Source organism: Siphateles boraxobius, unplaced genomic scaffold, assembly GCF_051911475.1.
Source record: "Siphateles boraxobius isolate OS27281-9 unplaced genomic scaffold, OSU_SipBor_1 2, whole genome shotgun sequence".
In the NCBI taxonomy this organism is placed as follows: Eukaryota; Metazoa; Chordata; class Actinopteri; order Cypriniformes; family Leuciscidae; genus Siphateles; species Siphateles boraxobius.
In genome coordinates, this window is record NW_027508810.1 from 16,231,840 (window position 1) to 16,250,839 (window position 19,000).

Genomic DNA, 19,000 nt, shown 5'->3' on the forward strand with positions numbered 1-19,000 from the left:
GCTAATAATTCAATAACAGAAATCTCTGCGAGAAGAGGAGAAACATACTTTGAATGTGTCGCACTGAACCAAAATAAGCTCTGGGCTCCCGCTGCACATTCCACATACGGAGTCCATTAGAGCGGAGCACAAAGCCTTCATGGTCCTCTGACATATTTCATGTGTGTAAAAATATGCGTATAGACCTTAACACCTTCCATTTTGATTATTACAGGTTAACATGGTTGAAATAACTGATTCTATTTCACTGGTAATAGTGCATTATATATTAAGTAAAGTGTTGCATTAACTTTCTTTATCAAGTCTCAGTCAAAGAAGCACTTTATTTCTAAGTCATATATAGAATACATGTTTTTCATAATGATTTAAAAAGCAAGAAGCCTGAAGTGTGAATGGAGTCCAGCTCAGCTCAATATATAATCTTGATGTTCTTTCTAGTCACGTGACTTCACCGATGTGGCCACCAATGTCTCTCCGTTCTTATTTTTGGTGATGCAGATGTACTTTCCATAATCGATCGTTTCCACATCATCCACAATCATGACGCTCTGGGAGATGCGTGTGGTGTGTCCCACGCCACGGTTTATCAGCCTCCAGGAGTCATGAATGCTCACTGGCCTCTGACCCTGAGAGACACACACGTCAGGATAAGGACAACACACTGAAACCTATTTCTCAATCTACACTACAGGTCAAAAGTTTGAAATAATTATGATTTTTTTTTTATGTTTTAAAGTGTCATGACTGTCAAGGCTAATATTGTGAAATATATTTACAATTTTAAAGAGCCGCTTTCTATTGCAATATGTTTTAAAATGTAATGTATTCTTGTGATGGCAAAGTTGAATATTCAGCATCATTACTCCAGTCTTCAGTGTCACATGATCCATCAGAAATCATTCTGATATGATGATTTAGAGGGGGAAAAAAACATTTCTTATCAACTTTGTAAACGGTTGCGCTGCTTAATATTTTTGTGGAAACCATGATATACTACTATTTAAAGGTTTGGGGTAAGTAAGATTTTTAAAAAAGAAGAAATGAATTCAACAAGGACGCATTGATCAAAAGAGATGGTGAAGACATGTATAATGTTACAAAAGATTTATGTTTAAAATAAATGCTGTTCTTTTAAACTTTCTATTCATTAAAGGATTATGAAAAAAAGTATCACAGTTTACACAAAAATATTAAGCAGCAAAAACATTAATAAGAATAAGAATCATTATTAATAATTGAGCAACACTAATAATTAATGAGCACTAAATCAGCATATCAGAATGATTTCTGAAGGATCATGTGACACTGAAGACTGGAATAATGGCTGCTGAAAATTCAGCTTTGTCATCACAGGAATAAATTACATTTTCAAATATATTAAAATAGAAAACAGACATTTTAAATTAATAATATTTCACAAAATTAGTTTTAACTGTATTTTTGATCAAATAAATACAGTCTGGGTGAGTATAAGAGACTTCTTTCAAAAACATTAAAAATCTTATGTAATCTCAACTTTTGCCTGGTGGTGTATCTCTTTATAAGAGCATAATACTGTGATATTATAAAATGATAGTCTCAATCAACCTGAATCAGAAGCTCAGATGAGGGGAAATAACAAAAGTAACACTCACCCGGCCAGGATACCTCCAGCTGAAGCTGACGTTCATCTCAGGTTCACCCAGAACTGTGCATGTAACGTTAAAGATGTCTCCACCACTCACCGTGTTCGATGAAGCCTCGACAGTGGCAAAAGGGGGGCCACTAGGCACTACAAGGGGGAAAACACCCCAAAAAATATAACTTTTAGATTCATACAATGATTAAAAACAATGTGTAAAATGTGTGCTAAGTGTTATTAGCAACACTATTGTGTTCTCCTCTTACCCTCCACATACAGCAGCTGGTATTTCGTGGATATTTGCTGGGTGGTTTTCGTGGTGCTGTTGGCCTTGCAGTAATAAGCTCCCTTATGTTCTGGACTGGGGTTTTGGATGATGAAGCCTTTGGTGGGATTGTAAGATATCTGGGTCCCATCCGCTGCGATTTCTTCAGCAGGAACTTCCCTGTGCAGCGAGACTTTGATTTTGGGGTTGGTCACCCGGCAAGGGATGGTGGCGGGCATGTCAGGGCGCAGGTAGATAATCTCAAAATGGATGGCAGAGGGGACGAACAGCTCATCTTTGTCTAGACACAAAGAGATTTGTAACAATGTCTTTGGAGGTTCAAGATCACGTAGGTCTCTTTGTGTGATATGCGACCAGATGCTGTACCTGTAAAGTATATGTAGGTAGCAGAGGTACTGTCTCCATCCTTTTCACATTCTACTCCATCACAGAGCAACACCCAACAGCTGTACTCCCCTGTATCAGCAGCAGAGGGCGACGTGAGGGTCAGCTGACTGTACCGCTCATGCTGCTTGATGCTGGAACAGCAGAAGCAAACAAGTATACTACACACATTATACTTATACCATATACCAAGAATACAATATGATGTCTACTTATACTATTTCTGCAGTATTCTTCAATTTAGGTTACATTTCATGTATATTGGTGATAACAATTTTCTTCAGAAAAAAACATGTTTTATCCATTAAGGGAAATCATATTATAATCTCACACAAATGTTTTGTTTCGGTTTGCTTAAAATATCCTTGATGTCTCTTAAATTACAGTTTTTGCAGTGTCTGCTTTTGAAGTGAGTTCAAAACAATGCTCTTATTTTTAGTTAACTATAATAACCCTAAGAAAAATTCATTACCTGAAATAAAATTAAATTTAACTAAAATAAAGTTTTTATTTATTTATTTTTATTTCAGTTTTTAAAAAAACTGTTAAAAAAACAACAACCAAACAATAAAGATATTGTTTAAAAAACATACAAATACTAAACCTTTCATTAAAATTAAAATTAAAACAGAAAATATGAAAACAAAAAACTAATTCAAAATATTAATAAAAATCTCAATGAAATGTTAAAGAATGAAATGTTTTTTTAAGATAAAGATTTAATTTAAAGAAATATATATTTTTCTCATGTCTGCAAATGTTCGGTCAATTATGTTAATGAGAGAACAACCTGCAACTAAAAACAATCTACTGCAACCAAACATTGTGTTACCACTATGTCCAGATTTATTTATTTTTCTGTAGAGGACATTTTGAACACATTATTCTTTCATTTTTTTTTTCTAAAATAACTTATTGTCAGAGTCACGATTTTTAACATCTCTATTCTGATTCTTTAACTAAATCTTTCACATGCAACAGAATCATGTGACATGTATTCCTGCGTCTTTGAAACATGTATTCCAAACATAAAATACTCCTGTAGCAGTTCATTTGCCCGCTTTAGCCAAACTATTCTCAATCAAACGTGGTAAATGAATGGATAAGGCGAGAAGGAAGGATACCTAAGGCGGTTATCATTGAAGGCGTCCAGGTAAGAGGGATATGCCCAGCCAATCTTAGTTCCTTTGCATCTCAGTTCCAATGTTTTCCCAGAATTCAAGGATAGGCTCTCGCCCAATCTGAGAAAACGGCCTTTATCAAGGACCTGGGTGAGAATAGACTGGCCCTTGCTTCCTGGCTCCTTTTCTTTCATTTTTGGGTAGCGAACCTTTGCCCTCTTTCTTCCTGGTCTTATGCGGTTCTCACCAACCTCTTTTTTACGCTTGACCTGCTGACACACACCTGCGTAAACCAAAACAGAGTTTTCCTGGTCACCTAGCAGATGCATTTGGATGAGAGAGGCAAAACTTTGGGAATAATATTCTGTTTTGTGAGTAGGACATGAACATTATACAGCATGTGTGTTTCATTTCTCTCTTTGAGACACTTGATAACTCCTCTGCCTCCTATGACAAAGCCAAAAAAAAAGAAGGAGAGAGAGAGAGAGAGAGAGAGAGAGAGAGAGAGAGAGAGAGAGAGAGAGAGAGAGAGAGAGAGAGAGAGAGAGAGAGTATACTGCCATCTGGAAATGTACTTCTGCTCACAGCTGTACAAACAGCAATTGTGGAAACATACCCTTCCTGTTCTATGTGCGAAAATGTAGACAACAGAACAATATAGTGGTTTACTGAACCTTTTAAATTCATTTCTGACACATGCCGGGATCATGACATCTAGAGGAATATGTTTGGATGGAAAAAAGTCACGGCATCATAAAAAAATGGCCTTGTTAATAAGCTCAAACGGATCTGATTCTCTGTCTTTTGTCTCTGCTGTATAATTTAAGCATAAGTTCAAGTAAAACTGCCCTGATTTGATCTCTTTTGGTTTCTATTGGCAGCAGTGTCACCACTGGCACACCATACACGTTCATCTATAACATCTCTCAACTTGTTTACTATTTCAAGCATTGAAAGACAATGTGTTGACTTTATGAAGAAAGAATAGCAAGCTAGATGAAACAAAGAGAGATCTGCTCACCATTCTGGACCTCCAGCCAAAGCAATACCAGTGTGAAGAAGAGCCATAGCTTCATGATGGATGAAGTGGAGTGTTTCAACAAGGCTGTATTTCAACTTTTTAGTGATCCATCCAACTCTTCGTCCACTGTCTACCCCGTTTACACACAGTCAGCTCCATCCTTCGCGAAAAAGAGGAATTTCCCCCAGCCCATCTGCACACTCCCCCTTTAGTCCCATCCAATGATCCTCTAACGCCCTCTGCTGGACTGTAGTCAACGCTGCATGGGTAGCCTATTTGTGCTCTTGGCTCGATAATCCGATAATACAGTGAATATCGTTCAAACATTATAGTGATACACAGTGTTGGGGGTAACTTATTACAAGTAACTTGAGTTACGTAATCAGATTACTTTTTCAAGTAACTAGTAAAGTAACGCATTACTTTTTCAATTTACAACAAAATATCTGAGTTACTTTTTCAAATAAGTAACGCTAGTTACTTTTTCACATTTATTGACTGACAGCTCTCCTGTCCCCATGTTGAGAGAAATAAAGTGAGGTGTTGTGTGCATTTGCATTGAACATGCATTTACTCATCTCACTTGCACAAAAACATTCAGTATTCCTCAAAATGAATAAAAACAGTCAAATGCAATCTCAGAATTTTGAGCAAAAGTTTTATAATTAACTATGTTAAATTACAAAAATATACTTTATGTATTTAATCTCACTTTATTAGCCAATGTCTTTGCTGCTGACCTACAATGATCTAATTCAACCATACTAATAAGCAAAAATGACTTTAGATTAGGTTTAGAAATAAGAGTGTTTGGGTTTAAAAGGTTTGTTTGAGCGGCGCCCTCTACTGTACAGTAGTAAATATGCATTTCCTTCAGCCTTAGGCTTATTCATTTAACTTTTGATGTGAAAGGGCCTTAACAATTGGCAAAAATAGATTGTTTTAGCTGTTATTAAAAAACAAACAAACAAGCCCATGCAGGTGAGAAAAAGTAACGCAAAAGTAATGTAACGCATTACGTTCCATAAAAAGTAACTAAGTAACGTACTTAGTTACTTTTTTGGGTAGTAACGCAATATTGTAATGCATTACTTTTAAAAGTAACTTTCCCCAACACTGGTGATACATTACCCCCAAAATGTCATCATTTATACTCACCCTCAAATTGTTCCAAACATGTATGACTTTCTTTCCTCTCTTGAACACAAAAGAAGATATATGGCTACTCTATTAAAATGAAGTAGGCAGTGTTGCCTCATTTGATATTTGAAAAATATAGCTGAAATGTAATTGTTTCTTGTGCCAGCTGCTTTATGCAGTTTTACAATAATGTAAGCAGCATCAGATGCTGAGGAAATTGAACTTTACAAGAACTCAAATTAGTTTGCTCTAATGATGCATCTAAAACAATTATATGATCAATAATGTATGACAACATATGTTTTTACATTGTTTTAACTCATCAAAATGAGTAATTTTCAACTTTTTGTATAAGTTAAACAAGATCCAACTAATTTTCAAGTCTGTGTAATGTAATTTAAGTTGAAATGACTTTAACATCCAAGTTGATGGTACTTAAGCTCAACAGACTAGCTAACCAAGAAAGAATTATCCATTACAATTAAAATAAAATTATTGAAGGCATTTTATCTACAATAATGTGGAAAACTTCATTTAAAAAGGGGATACATCTTTTATTGCTTTGTATGAAACCACTTTGTAATGGCAGTTGACAACGGCATAAACCACATAGGCATATCATTACTAAAAAAAAAAAAAAAATACAAGTATACAAAGGTTCTTAACAGAATAGTTGATGTGCAGTATTTTTGATGAGCCATTACCTCATTTACATTGCATTTACACCAAGTGTTTAAGGCAGAGAAGAACTTGAGTGCTAGTTAGCAGAAGAAACACTTTCAGATGCTCAGGTTGTCCATTCTTAGACCGCTGTTGGCATCACTTAGTTAACTGGCTCACACAGATTGTCATAAACTGAATGACTGCGGTGAACTATGTAGTGTAGACTGATGATTATTCATCAAAAAAAAGTTTCTGTAAAAGTCAAAAAATATATAACAAGTAGATAAAATGATTAAAAGGATAATTTTACAAGACAAAACACTGATTACATACATAACTTGCTCCTCTTCAACATCATCAGACCTGGTTGTTAAACAACAGGTTTATGAATACTGTATGTCAAACATTTACCGATAACTACATAAAACACATTTAATATAGATAAAAATAAGAAGTATAGTGTTTATCAGAATACAAGAAATAGTGTTATCTGAGCAGCTTAACATCTCTGGCACGTACAGTAAAATATGGATAATAGAATTAATCCTTATTCTTAGAATTAAAAACTTTAACAAGACTGGATATTCTGCAATTATTAGTTTTACCAATATCTATTCTAATGTTCCACATTATTTGATAATACCACTTTACAACACATTTATCCCATACCTTTAGTATATAAGCTTAGTATATGTTTTCTTCCTTTCTTAATTTAACAAACTAACAGTGGAAATAACCTTGAAATACTGTCTGTGGAAATCTTAATACTTTATAGAAAAAAATACACATTTTCCCTTTCTCTTCCAAACACATTTAAAGCAAATTGCTCACATGTCCTACAGGGCTGTAAATGTTTGAACTGAACCAATAAGAAATTGCAACTTCGTAACAATTTGAATCCCTGTTTAGGAACTAAGCAAGCGATCTACAGTTCTGAAAACGCCCTAAGTGTATAAATAGAGTCAATTCCATAAGCAATACATTGAATTTTCATTGTCAGATCATACACCCCTAATGTCCTACATGACATGATCACAACACATGTGAGTGAGAGCATCAGCACTGAGAGGTGCGACAGTGATTGTTCATGATGGCAGTGACTGTAAAGGCAGAGCTGAATACACAGAGCTCAGGTCTGTCAGCTGGTTGGTGAATGCTGTAGATAACAGTTAGATACTGTCAGTGTGTCTGCTGTTCCTTAACATGGGCTAGTCTTCTCTGTGTGTGTCACATACTCCACACTGCATGTCAGTATCTTTTTCTCCGTTGCAACACCACAGTTCTGTATATGCCTCTTGCGTTCATCGCTATGCCACATTCCATATCCAAAATAAATGAGGAAGCCTGTGGATTGTTATCAAAGTTATGATTTATATAAAATGTGCATGTCAAACGTAGTCATTGGTTACTAAAAAGAACAAAAATGAGAAGAAAAAGAGCAGTGAGACCTTTAGACACACTTTAGACAGTGTGTATGTGTGTGTGTGTGTGTGTGTGTGTGTGTGCGCGCGCGCGCAAGCGTGTGTTTACTCAAAGATAGCACGTACGTACCTATGGCCATCCAGATGGAGAAACGGATCCATGTGTCTCCGCTGAGCTGAACCATGAGGTACACGTTGACAAATATACTCAAGATGGGTAGAAAGGGCAACAGAGGAACCTGAAGCAAAAAATAGACGCTGATTCAGATATGTGCTTGACTGCACTCTGCTCAGCACTCACTTCTGAAATGACCCAGACTAAAAAAGAAATAACACGATTAATGGAGGCTCTTTCGGGTCATATCACTTTGTTTTTCAAGTCATATAAGGATAGCACACAATACGGCCCTCCAAAGAACACAGAGTGCTTGGCAAACACCGATATTTTATACAGGCTATTACCCTAAAACTCAGGGCTGTTCTGGGCAGAATACACATCAAGATAAACACAGCAACAACGGTTCAACATGGGCCACATTTATTAAAGGGATAGTACCCCTAAAACAAATTTTTTTATGCAGAATGTCCATGCTTTTTCCATACAATAAAAGTGAAAGGCAGCAGGTCATACAACTTGTGTACTGCAGTATATCGCATGTCTTGTGAGGTCATATGATAGTTTTTTGTGCATAAGTGACCAAAATGATGACTATAGTAGCTTGACTGGTCACCATTCACTTTCATTGTATGGAAAATAGCACATTCTGTCTCTTCTTTTTGTGTTCCATTAAAGAAAAAGGAAAAGAAAACAAAATATCTGTTTAAGAGCGTGAACGACCTTTCTACAGGAAAAATAACTTTGGTTACTGAAAAAATGTGTAACTGTCACAAATACTTGTATCTTCTATGGTTGTGCATTTATTCAGCAGGACTCAAATTGACCAAAAGTGACAGCAAAGACATTAATAATGTTAAAAAAAGATTTATATTTCAAACAAATGCTATTCTTTTGAACTTTCTATTCATCAAGGAATCCTAAAAAATGTAACGTGGTTGCAACAAGAAAATATTAAGCAGCACAACTGTTTTCAACATCAAACCAAATCATCAAAATTAGAATGATTTCAGGATCATGTGACTCTGAAGACTGGAAAAATGGCTGGTGAAAATTCAATTCAGCTTTGACATCAGGATTAAATTAAATTTAAAAAAATATTCAAATAAATATTAAATAAATAATTGTACTTCACAATATTACTTTATCTTTTAAACAGTATGTTTAGATAAACTATTGGATTTCAAACCTACATACCATAAAGGAAACTTTCTTCCTCGTCTGAGGTTGTCTGCAAACTAAAAGGATGCACATGATGAAGATGAACAAAGATGCGGCCAAGACCCCCAGGGCCCAAGGCTCCATGGCAATAATGGCCTGTCCATAGTATGTGTTGAGTGTGCTCACAACACACACAATAAGCACTGCAGGGAAAACAGCCACAGATCAGGATGACTACATAACTCTCGTCAGCTACAGTAAAGACATTTAAACCTGTCAGACCAGTCTCTAACTGCTGCAGTACTAACCCATGATGATAACAGACGCATTGACAACAGTGGAGGTTTGTTCGGTGGGCAGCAGTGGAGGGTTGAGCAGAGAGCGCAGGGTTACACCTCTATCCTTCAGCATGTTCAGATGAGACTCAGACTCTGTCAGCTCAGACTCACCAACATCTTCCTTGCCTTCATTGATCCTAGACTTCTCGAACGCAGCATCTGGCTGATACCTGACACATACAGTACATTTTGTATTAGAATAGCTGCTTATGCCACTAGAAACAGGAAACGTGATTAAAACACTAATACATCTTTTTGTAAAACGTGATCAATAAATCATTAAATGTGACTATCATTTAAGCTCTACAGAGACTATCACAAGAATATTGTTTATATCAAATCTGTTAAATATACTTCAAACACACTTTATACAGTTGAGAACTGACAACCACTACATGGCAGATTACTTACTAATAGTACTCACTTTATTGTACCTAATTTGTAACAAGTTGATTAGGGTGAACGTGATTCCACGAAGTACAACATGTTTCTGGATCAACATTCCGATCAACCAATCCGATTTTAGGGACAAGTTTACAGTCTATGTCAAGTTTAGACTTGTTTATGTTTAGGTGCTTCTACATCAGTGTTATCCTTTCCCTCTGATTTTAGATCGAATTTATGATTGGAATTAATTTTTTTCAGGCAGGAACGTTTTTCCAGGATCAACTAAATATGTTGATCCATGAACATTTCTTACTTGGCAAAATCACGGTTGATTGACCAGTTCTGTCACTAGTAGGCGCATCATTAAGATGCATATTAATATTAACAAATTTTAGTCAAGACCATAACTATACTTAAAATTAATAATTTGAAAATGAATGTTTACTAACCTGAGGATAAGAACACAAGCAGCCACTAATGAGTACGCCAGCAAAGTTCCAATAGACATCATGTCCACCAGCGCTTTCAAGTCAAACAGAAAAGCCATGATAGCTGTTGATATGAAACAATAGCTGATCAGGTGGAGTTTAAAAGTAATACATCAAATGCATGCATATCACAAACCATACTTGCATAAATTAAATGGTTTACATACATTGGCTTAAACTATTTAGACACTTAAGTCACACTTAAAATGGACACATTTCATGGCATAACAATCTACTGTAAATATCTCTATTTTTTCAGACATAATTGAAATTCTATTAGCAATTTTTGCAATTGCTTGCGAAGCGAACATACAGAAAGTGAACAGTATATCAACTGTTTTGTATTGCATAATTTAAAACCATGCCAACTTTTTTGCCAAAAGTGTGTTGTATGCTATTCAAATAAATCTGCTTCATATTATATTGATATTTAATCCAATACCATTCATACATTTATAAGTGTGGCTTGGTTGTCAAAAATGCATAAATACACCAACAGAGCATGCACCGTTTATTATTTCATTGGTATTCATTTAATAAATTAAATCTTCCTATTTTGAAGAGCCTGATTCCAAAATAATCCAAGGGTTATCATCAATGACTTTAAACTCAGGATGCAATAGCATTGGTATCCTCTCATCAAATCTACACCAGATGTGCCCTATGACTTCATATACAGCGTCTCAGAATTCCCTCACAGTAAGAAGGCAGTGTACTAACAAACATACAGTGCTACGGTATGGGCTTAATATGTGCAATGTGCAGGTGGCTCCAAAAATCAAAACTACCCTGGGTCCTCATCCCCCGACTAAGCTTCCCCTCTGCTTTTTCATTCCTTAGAAGTCCTCGGAGTCCATAAGCATGGCTGACCCCACTGTAGGGGAAGTACTAAGAATCTCTCCATGCAGCTTTCAATAGAAATCTGCACCTGACACATCAGTGTATATTTACTTATATGCTGGTGTACATCTATACGATATATACCAACAAAGCAATGGTAATTTCCTTTCTTTTTCCAGCAAACTTTATCAAGCGCTCTACATATCACCTTTGCATGTAATAAATAACATTTACAGAGATTTTAACTACGTACTGTATATTCACACAGATTTTTATCACCACCACCAACACCAACACCACAGCGAAAGCTACGGAAGCCTGTTTCTGCCACGGAAAATAACAAATTAAAAGATAATTGCGACTTTTTATCTCATAATTGCAGGTTTACATCTCGCAATTTTGACTTATTTTCTCAGAATTGTGAGATATAAACTTGCAATTGCGTGTTATACAGTAAAATTTTCTTCTCAGAATTGTTTATATCTCACAATTCTGTCTTTATAACTCGCAATTGAGTGTTATTAAAACAGTATTACGAAATATAAACTTACAATTCTGAGAAAAAAGTCAGAATTGCAAGATATAAACTTTTGTTTAGTGAGAGCATCTTGCAAGTCTGACTTTATAACATGCAATTGTGGTGTCATATCATGCAATTCTGACTTTATAACTCACAATTGCAAGTTTATATCACATACTGACTTTTTTTCTCACAATTGAGAAAATTTTTTGGAAAAAAAAGTCAGAATTGCGAGATTTGAACCCACAATTGCGAGAGAGAAAAAGTCGCAATTACCTTTTTTATTTTTTATTCTTTGGTGGAAATAAGCTTCCATAGAAAGCATGCTTCCATTAACAGGGTAATTAAGCAGGCACACTGCACCTCCACCAGGCTGACACAAACAGGACAGCAGGCCATGCCAGGCCTACCTCGATCTTAGCTTACCCGCGGTAGTGCCTGCTGCCATAGTGGCAGCCACTGGTGACTGACGCTTACTCACTTTGGAAAGAAATCTGAATAGCACGCCATCTCTTGCCATGGCAAACAGAATGCGGGGAAGAGGGAACAAAGAACCCAACAGGCTAAAAACAAAAAAGGAGTCATGGTTCAGATACCTGCAACTCTGGAAGGGAAAGAACATATTAACCAACACCGGCAAGTGTGAAGGAGCAAATATTTACTGGAAATTCATTCTTACTAATATTTTATTTATAAAGATTAAACTCAAAAAAGAAGCATTTTCTTGCCAATAAAATATTTTGGAGATGGGTTTAAATAGACACATTTATATTCACTAAATGAACTGCCTTTACTTTTTTACATTACTTATTAATTTCCTTGATTTATCCAGGCCTGAAAGTTACAGTCTTTAAAAAAAAAATTATATTTCAAGGTTTTTGTAACTGTTGGAACCCTGTAACAGGTTAATTTGATGCATGTTCTGAAAGAATAATTTTGTGTATTGCACAATTCTACTCTTTTTCACATTTGCCTGGTGGACCACATTGGCAGTTTGCATAGCAATCGTGCCTCCATCTCTCACCTGCAACTACACCTGAAGACATTGTAGCAATAAGAGGGGTCTTCGTCTTAGGATTGATTTGGGCTAACACTTTGAAAAGCACCCCATCCTGTGCCATAGCATAGATTACACGCGGCATTGGGAAAATGGAGCCCAGAAGACTGCATGTGAGGCAAACACATCAGCAGAAGCAAAGTGTCAATTAATCACATGCTGCAGATCTGATCCCAAACACTTCAATGCTGTGTACTCTTACAGGCATCCACAAATAATGATTTTTATTTTAAAGTCAACATGAAATCAAAATGAACACCGTTTACTTTCTTAACACATTTCTGGTCTTCTTATGCATGATTGATGAACGTATGTTATTCCACAGAAAACTAAATTGTTGTTTCGACTGACATCACCGGTCTTTTACGTTTTAAAAATCCTGCCCTCCATTCACAGGATATATAGACAACATTTTCACTGAATCAATTCCAAAAGGATAGAATTAAGTCATTTTGTTCTTTGTGAATATTCTGTTTGAGTCTAAAAAAACAACACAATACAGAAGTAATACAGGTTGCAAAATGCTGTTTCATGTTGACTTTAGGAAATATAAAATTTGACAGCACATCATTGTATAACACTTAGCAAATGAAGCAAATGGGACCAGACATGCAGTTTTGTTTTTGTTTTTTCCTGGGAGTACTGCACATGTCCTGCAGGCTATGGTATCCTAATGTATTCAATGAAAAGTAGCTTGAATCAAAATGATTGGTCTTTGGTAATAATTTACCCAGTTTTGATATTTTATAGCAATAGAGTGCAACAGTCGGGTTCCGGAAGTAAAAACTCCATTCATTTTCTCTATAGGGAAATTGATTTTTAACAATAACTTATAAACCTTTAAAAACAACTTTAATGTGAGCTGCGAGATTGTTCATCAATGGCATTGGCTTCAGTTGAAGACGTAAAAGCCTGCATTATTTCAAATGCCACCAATCAAGCAAACCATGCTACAATATTTCGTTAGCAATGAGCTCATTAAAGTAATTAATTACAAGTTGTCAACATAATGATTACAATATATAGAAATTTAGCATTGGTGCATGTCGATTCAGAGTTTGCGTCATCTGAAGTCCTTGTAGGAGTTGGAATAATCTCTTCACAGGTATTGGGGCAACATTTTCAAATGAGTAGTTTTATATTTCTCCATCTTTCTTAATTTGATTATGCTGTTTGCAATGCTTCATGGGATTGTAGTTCTTTCTATCACTAAAGCCGTTAAGTACGCAGTCTTCTTTGTAATTTTGTCTGAATACTTTTTTTTTATTCAAATCAACGTTTGTAACGTTATGATTCACTTCGTAGCTGGTTGGCTTGCTTCATGGCTTTAATGCATTAACAAAACTTTTTGAAATTCCTATGGGACAAATTAATGGGGGGAAAAAACTTCAGGAACCAACGCTGCTGAAACCATGGGCGTGCACTGTTGCACTCCATAGGTTCAAGATAAATGGTTGTATACTTTACCAATCACACACCAGGATGTTTTAGAACATAATTAAGATTAATATTAGAGAAAATCAAATAATCATTACATAAATGCTGTGGAGTGTAATTCATGCAGCTTCAGGGAGCCTTGCTAAATGCCAAACAATAGTCCTTACTGATTTATGTCACCAGGAAAAAACAGAAACTCATTCCACATGAAGATTTTGTTCTGAAAGAGAGCAAGTTGAAACCTGTATCATAAAAGCTAATAATAAAATAATGTGATTAATTTAATGCTATGTATAATTATTTATATATGGCTCTCTTTCAAACAAATCACCATCAAAAAGTCATTAGGGATGCAAAGCATATAATCAGTCCACCACAAACCCAACTAAGAACTCCATAAAAATTGATTAGGAAAGTGTTGTGTTTAACCGAATGACAAACAAATGACTAAATGAATAAATGCACTTTATGCACAGTATTTACAATGTTTGATATGAGCATGCTATCTCAATATACAGTCTTGTGAGATGTCTTGGCCAGCAGAACAACATTATGGGAGCAAAGAAAGATGTTTACCTGGTTGAGAGAGCACAGAGCGACCCTGCCGCTACTACATATTTCGCAGGCCCCCAGCCCACATATTCAAAAGCCAAAGGTAGAGGACTCCTCTCATCCAGCAGGTAGTAGGGCATCATGAGGGTGAGGGCCGCTGACACTCCAAAGTAGGCAAGGAAGCAGACCAGCAGGGAAACAACTATACCGATGGGAATGGCCCTCTGGGGATTCTTCACCTCCTCACCTGATCAGAATCACAAATATCAACACACTTGGAACTCAAGATCAGATTGGAGGACTGGAAATAACTGTGCATAAGTGACTGAATACCTGTGGTTGCAATGCAGTCAAATCCCACAAAGGCGTAAAAGCACGTGGCCGCACCAGCAAGTGTCCCGCTAAAGCCATAAGGCAGAAAGCCCCCTACCCCGTAATCGCTGGTGACATTAGCAGTGTGTGAGAGATTCCTGTAAGGAGATTGTATTTTCATATTTGAATGGTTATGATCATGATTTACACATCAGCCTCGCATAATTCATCAACATATAAAAGAAGAGAAGGAATAAGAAAGAGAAATTCTTCACCTTCTGACAATGGTGACGTTTATGAGAGATTCTTCCGAAATATTCCAATTGAGCGCGTCTCCTTTGACGAATCCAGAGATGATAACAAAGATCAGCACAAGCACGTTTACAGCTGTGAAAATTTTGTTGACCCAAGCTGATTCTTTCACCCCAAAGGAGAGAAGACCTGTGAAAATTACGTAATATTTTGTTTTAACGTTTTTCTAATAGTACTTGAAATGAAACTGGAATGATGTAAGATGTACAAACATTTATTCATTTAGCAGATGCTTTTATGCAAAGTGACTTACAAATGAGGAATCTAACCATTGTTGGGTGTAATGCATTACTAAGTAATTAATTACTGTAATATAATTATTTTTCCCTTGAAAAAGTAAAGTATGGGATTACTCTTAATTTTTCTGTGATTTGATTACAGTTACTTCTGATGTAATTGCATTAAATAGACTAGAACTATTCTACATAAAATAATAGTGGATTTAACATCACAATTTAACCTTTAATGTTAAAATGTATGTTATTAATGTAACCATCTCCCTTTAAATACTTTGGTCAGTTCAAAAATAATGTATGCAATTTTATAATATTTATTTGAAAGAATTAAAAGAGCAGTTTCATGTCTAACCTTGTACTGTTCAACTTTTTTTTTAAAGATGAATGAAGTAAATTAATTTACTAATACTTTTTTTTTTTTTACCTGACAGGAGTAGGATCAGGCAAACAGCAAAGAAATCAGGGTACTCTGCCAGGCCAGGCAAATTCATTTTGAAGTACAATTTGCAGAACTTTTCAATGTGGCCCCCTATAAGCTCATCAAACGTCCCACTCCAGGCACGTGCCACACTAGAGGTCCCTGTTCCAAACAAATATCAGTTTATGTTAGAAAAATATTATTTCATTATAAATGAATATTTCATATAAAATATGACTAATTCATTATTACCAATGACGTATGACAGAATGAGGTTCCATCCTGTGATGAAGGCCCAGAGCTCCCCCACGGTCACATAGCTGTACAGATAGGCTGAGCCCGTCTTGGGTACCCGCGCACCAAACTCAGCATAACACAGGCCGGCCATCACAGATGCTAGAGCTGCGATGAGGAAGGACACCACAATACTGGGGCCAGAATTGCCTTTGGCCACCTCCCCAGCGAGCACATAGACACCAGCCCCAAGTGTACTTCCCACCCCGAGGGCAATGAGATCGACAGTGGAGAGGCAGCGGCACAGCTTGGACTCCTCCAGACAGTCCTGGTCCACATTCTTCCTCCTCACAAGGGAGCGGCAAAATGTGAGGCAATGTTCCAGCATTCTTCCTGTTAGCACAAACTGTCAAGAGAATTTTTGTCAAATAAATAAATCAAGTACACTAACTATGTATATTTGTTTTTTTAGTGTTGAGTATGTGCCAAAAGAAAGATTTCTGAAGATGATTTCTTTTCGTTACTATGTTTTTCATATTCATGACCTAATTTTTTTCTGTATGATTTGACTAACACTGCACAGAAGAAATGCACAAAGTAAAGATTCGATTCTGCAAGATCACTATTGGGAACCAAAATGGAGCTGAGGCATGCAAAAGGACAACTGTTTTATTCAATATCTCTTTCAGCCTTTCTTCTCACATGCACATGTCTGCAGTTTAAGCAGCAGGTTTTAGTATTGCCCAATGTACAATAATGCATAAGCCTTAGGCATTATTGCATAATAGCGGGATAAATTGCTTTCATTTTGATTGGCATAGGTATTTGGCACATCGCTTATTGGCCAGTGTGCTTTTTTGCAATTAAAGCATTAAGTTTGTTGGTTTATTTTAATGGCTTACAAGTTAATTATTAAAGTTAATTTTAAGCGTATCAAGTATAATGGGTTTATATTAAGTTTTTATAAATGTTTATTTAAAGTATGTAGTCTGCTATGCAAATATATATATATGTATATTATATATCAATTGTATATATTATATATATAAGATAATATATCTTTATACACTACCTTTCAAAAGTTTGGGGTCAGTAAAAATTTTTTTTAAATTAATTAATACTTTCATTCAGCAAAGACACAATAATCAGAAGTGACAGTAAAAACACTTATAATGTTATGAAATATTTCTATTTAAAAATAAAAAAACATTTTTGTTTCTTGAGCTGCAAATAAGCATATTAGAATGATTTCTGAAGGATCATGTGACACTAAAGACTGGAGTAATGATCAGCTTTGACATCACAGGACTAAATTACATTTTAAAGGTATTCAAATAGAAAATAGTAAATCTAAATTGTAATAATATTTTACAGTGGTATTGTTTTGCTCTATTTTGAACAAATAAAGGCCTTCAAAAACATTTTAAAAATCTTAACAACCCCAAAGTTTTAAATAGTAGAGTACATCTTTTTATACAGACACGCATATATACATAAAAACAGCATATAGAACAGCTTTAGAGAATCAGATTATTCTGCATGTAAATTAGGATGCAGACAAAAGTTGCACTAAAGCTGCTTCCTAAATGACTTGTTTTACATGCAAAACACATTTTACTAAAAGAAAAAAAGATTTAGAACATTGTGATGTGTGTGAGCAAATGGCTGGGCATTAGCATTACACTGTGTCTGCTTACAACCTGTGAAAGGTGTTAAGGAGTCACACAGGCAGAGAAGACTGACATGCAAAAGGCTGTTGGCTGTACCTGTGAGCTGTAGCCCTGAGGGTTCGGACTTGACAAGCAACTCTGAGGCTCAGTTACAGCACAGCATATTTCATAGCTGAGCCAAAATTTATTCTGTCTTACTGCAATGAGTGAGTGGATCTCATTAAACTGCAGTAACAGGTACAGACTTTGCACATGCGATGATCATAAATTAATTTGCTTTTGGAATAATATGTCTTCAATTAATCGGATAAAAGTATTTAACTGTGTAAATGCACATGAGCAATGACAAATCATCTAAAATCATGTATTTGCATAAACACAGACACTAAAACTTACCGTCTGTTGAAAGACTGGCAGATGTAGAATCACCTTATGAAAGTAATGCCTTTCTTCTTAGGGCTTTCATGCAAACACACACATACACGCCCCCACGCTCACACCTCTCCACTGATTTCTTTTAAAAGCTTAAGAGCTCCAAGTCAGTCCTTCTCAAGTCCTGTCTCAAGTTTGCCCCTGCCTTCCTCTAGCTCAAATGACATGTCAGCCCACAACCACACTAGTTTTACTGCCTACTTTACTCTATCCTGGTTTGTCTTAACTTGCCCTGCCCCCTGTGAGGAGGACTTGTCTGGCAGCTGTGTGCTGTGCTGCCCCAAAGAGGAGGAGGGACACATTTCACACAGAGGGAGGCAATGCTAATATCCCAATTCAAACAGGTCACTGGGGTTTGTGAGAAAAAGAAAAAAAAACTTGTGTGTGTTAATAATGCTGCCTAATTCCTTTTGAACATGCTTTTTTTTTTAAAAACCCTCATGGCCGAGTAAGTCCCAGCTGCCAGTGCACTTACTGACCGCTGATAAACGGTTAAGCAACTGACAATGACAAACATTGAGACAGACAGATCTGTTTGCCCTGTGCAGTCCGGAAGAGTTGCTAAAAGCATGAACGCTGATTGGACAAAGAGGTCTGCAAGAGCAATCACAGGTAAAGGGCTTTAAAGGGTGATTGTTTCTCTTATAAGCTCATGAGAACAGGGATATTGGGTCAATAGGCCTCTTCAAAACAGTAGTGCTAATATCACAAATCTGATATAGGGGAAAACAGGGTGAGTCACTCTGGGTTGAATTTTATACACATTCAAAGTCCAGTTAATGAAATGCTGAACAAATACTTTAAAACTTGAATTAAGAATATTTGGTAAAATTT

At 36.1% G+C, this 19,000-nt stretch overlaps 2 protein-coding genes across 3 annotated transcripts; both read right to left on the reverse strand.

The window, feature by feature from the left end:
* Window positions 1-303: 303 nt before the first annotated feature.
* On the reverse strand, window positions 304-4,625 carry pdgfrl (platelet-derived growth factor receptor-like). Its single transcript, XM_077236088.1, has 6 exons — window positions 4,434-4,625; window positions 3,416-3,695; window positions 2,274-2,425; window positions 1,888-2,187; window positions 1,635-1,771; window positions 304-626 (listed from the first exon to the last, which is right to left on the reverse strand). The coding sequence occupies exons 1-6, from the start codon at window positions 4,486-4,488 to the stop codon at window positions 435-437; spliced, it is 1,116 nt and encodes a 371-aa protein (XP_077092203.1). The 5' UTR covers window positions 4,489-4,625; the 3' UTR covers window positions 304-434.
* Window positions 4,626-6,106: 1,481 nt separating this feature from the next.
* slc7a2 (solute carrier family 7 member 2) lies at window positions 6,107-18,409 on the reverse strand. 2 transcript variants are annotated; one of them, XM_077236087.1, is made up of 12 exons: window positions 18,131-18,409; window positions 16,083-16,470; window positions 15,837-15,992; window positions 15,140-15,305; window positions 14,886-15,022; window positions 14,577-14,799; window positions 11,933-12,069; window positions 10,108-10,210; window positions 9,242-9,441; window positions 8,970-9,136; window positions 7,788-7,896; window positions 6,107-7,580 (listed from the first exon to the last, which is right to left on the reverse strand). In XM_077236087.1, exons 2-12 carry the CDS (start codon window positions 16,450-16,452, stop codon window positions 7,435-7,437), a joined length of 1,914 nt encoding a protein of 637 aa, XP_077092202.1. In that variant the 5' UTR covers window positions 16,453-16,470; window positions 18,131-18,409; the 3' UTR covers window positions 6,107-7,434. The 2 variants fall into 2 exon arrangements, with proteins under 2 accessions (XP_077092202.1, XP_077092201.1); XM_077236086.1 differs by lacking the exon at window positions 11,933-12,069 and adding an exon at window positions 12,531-12,670.
* Window positions 18,410-19,000: the final 591 nt, after the last annotated feature.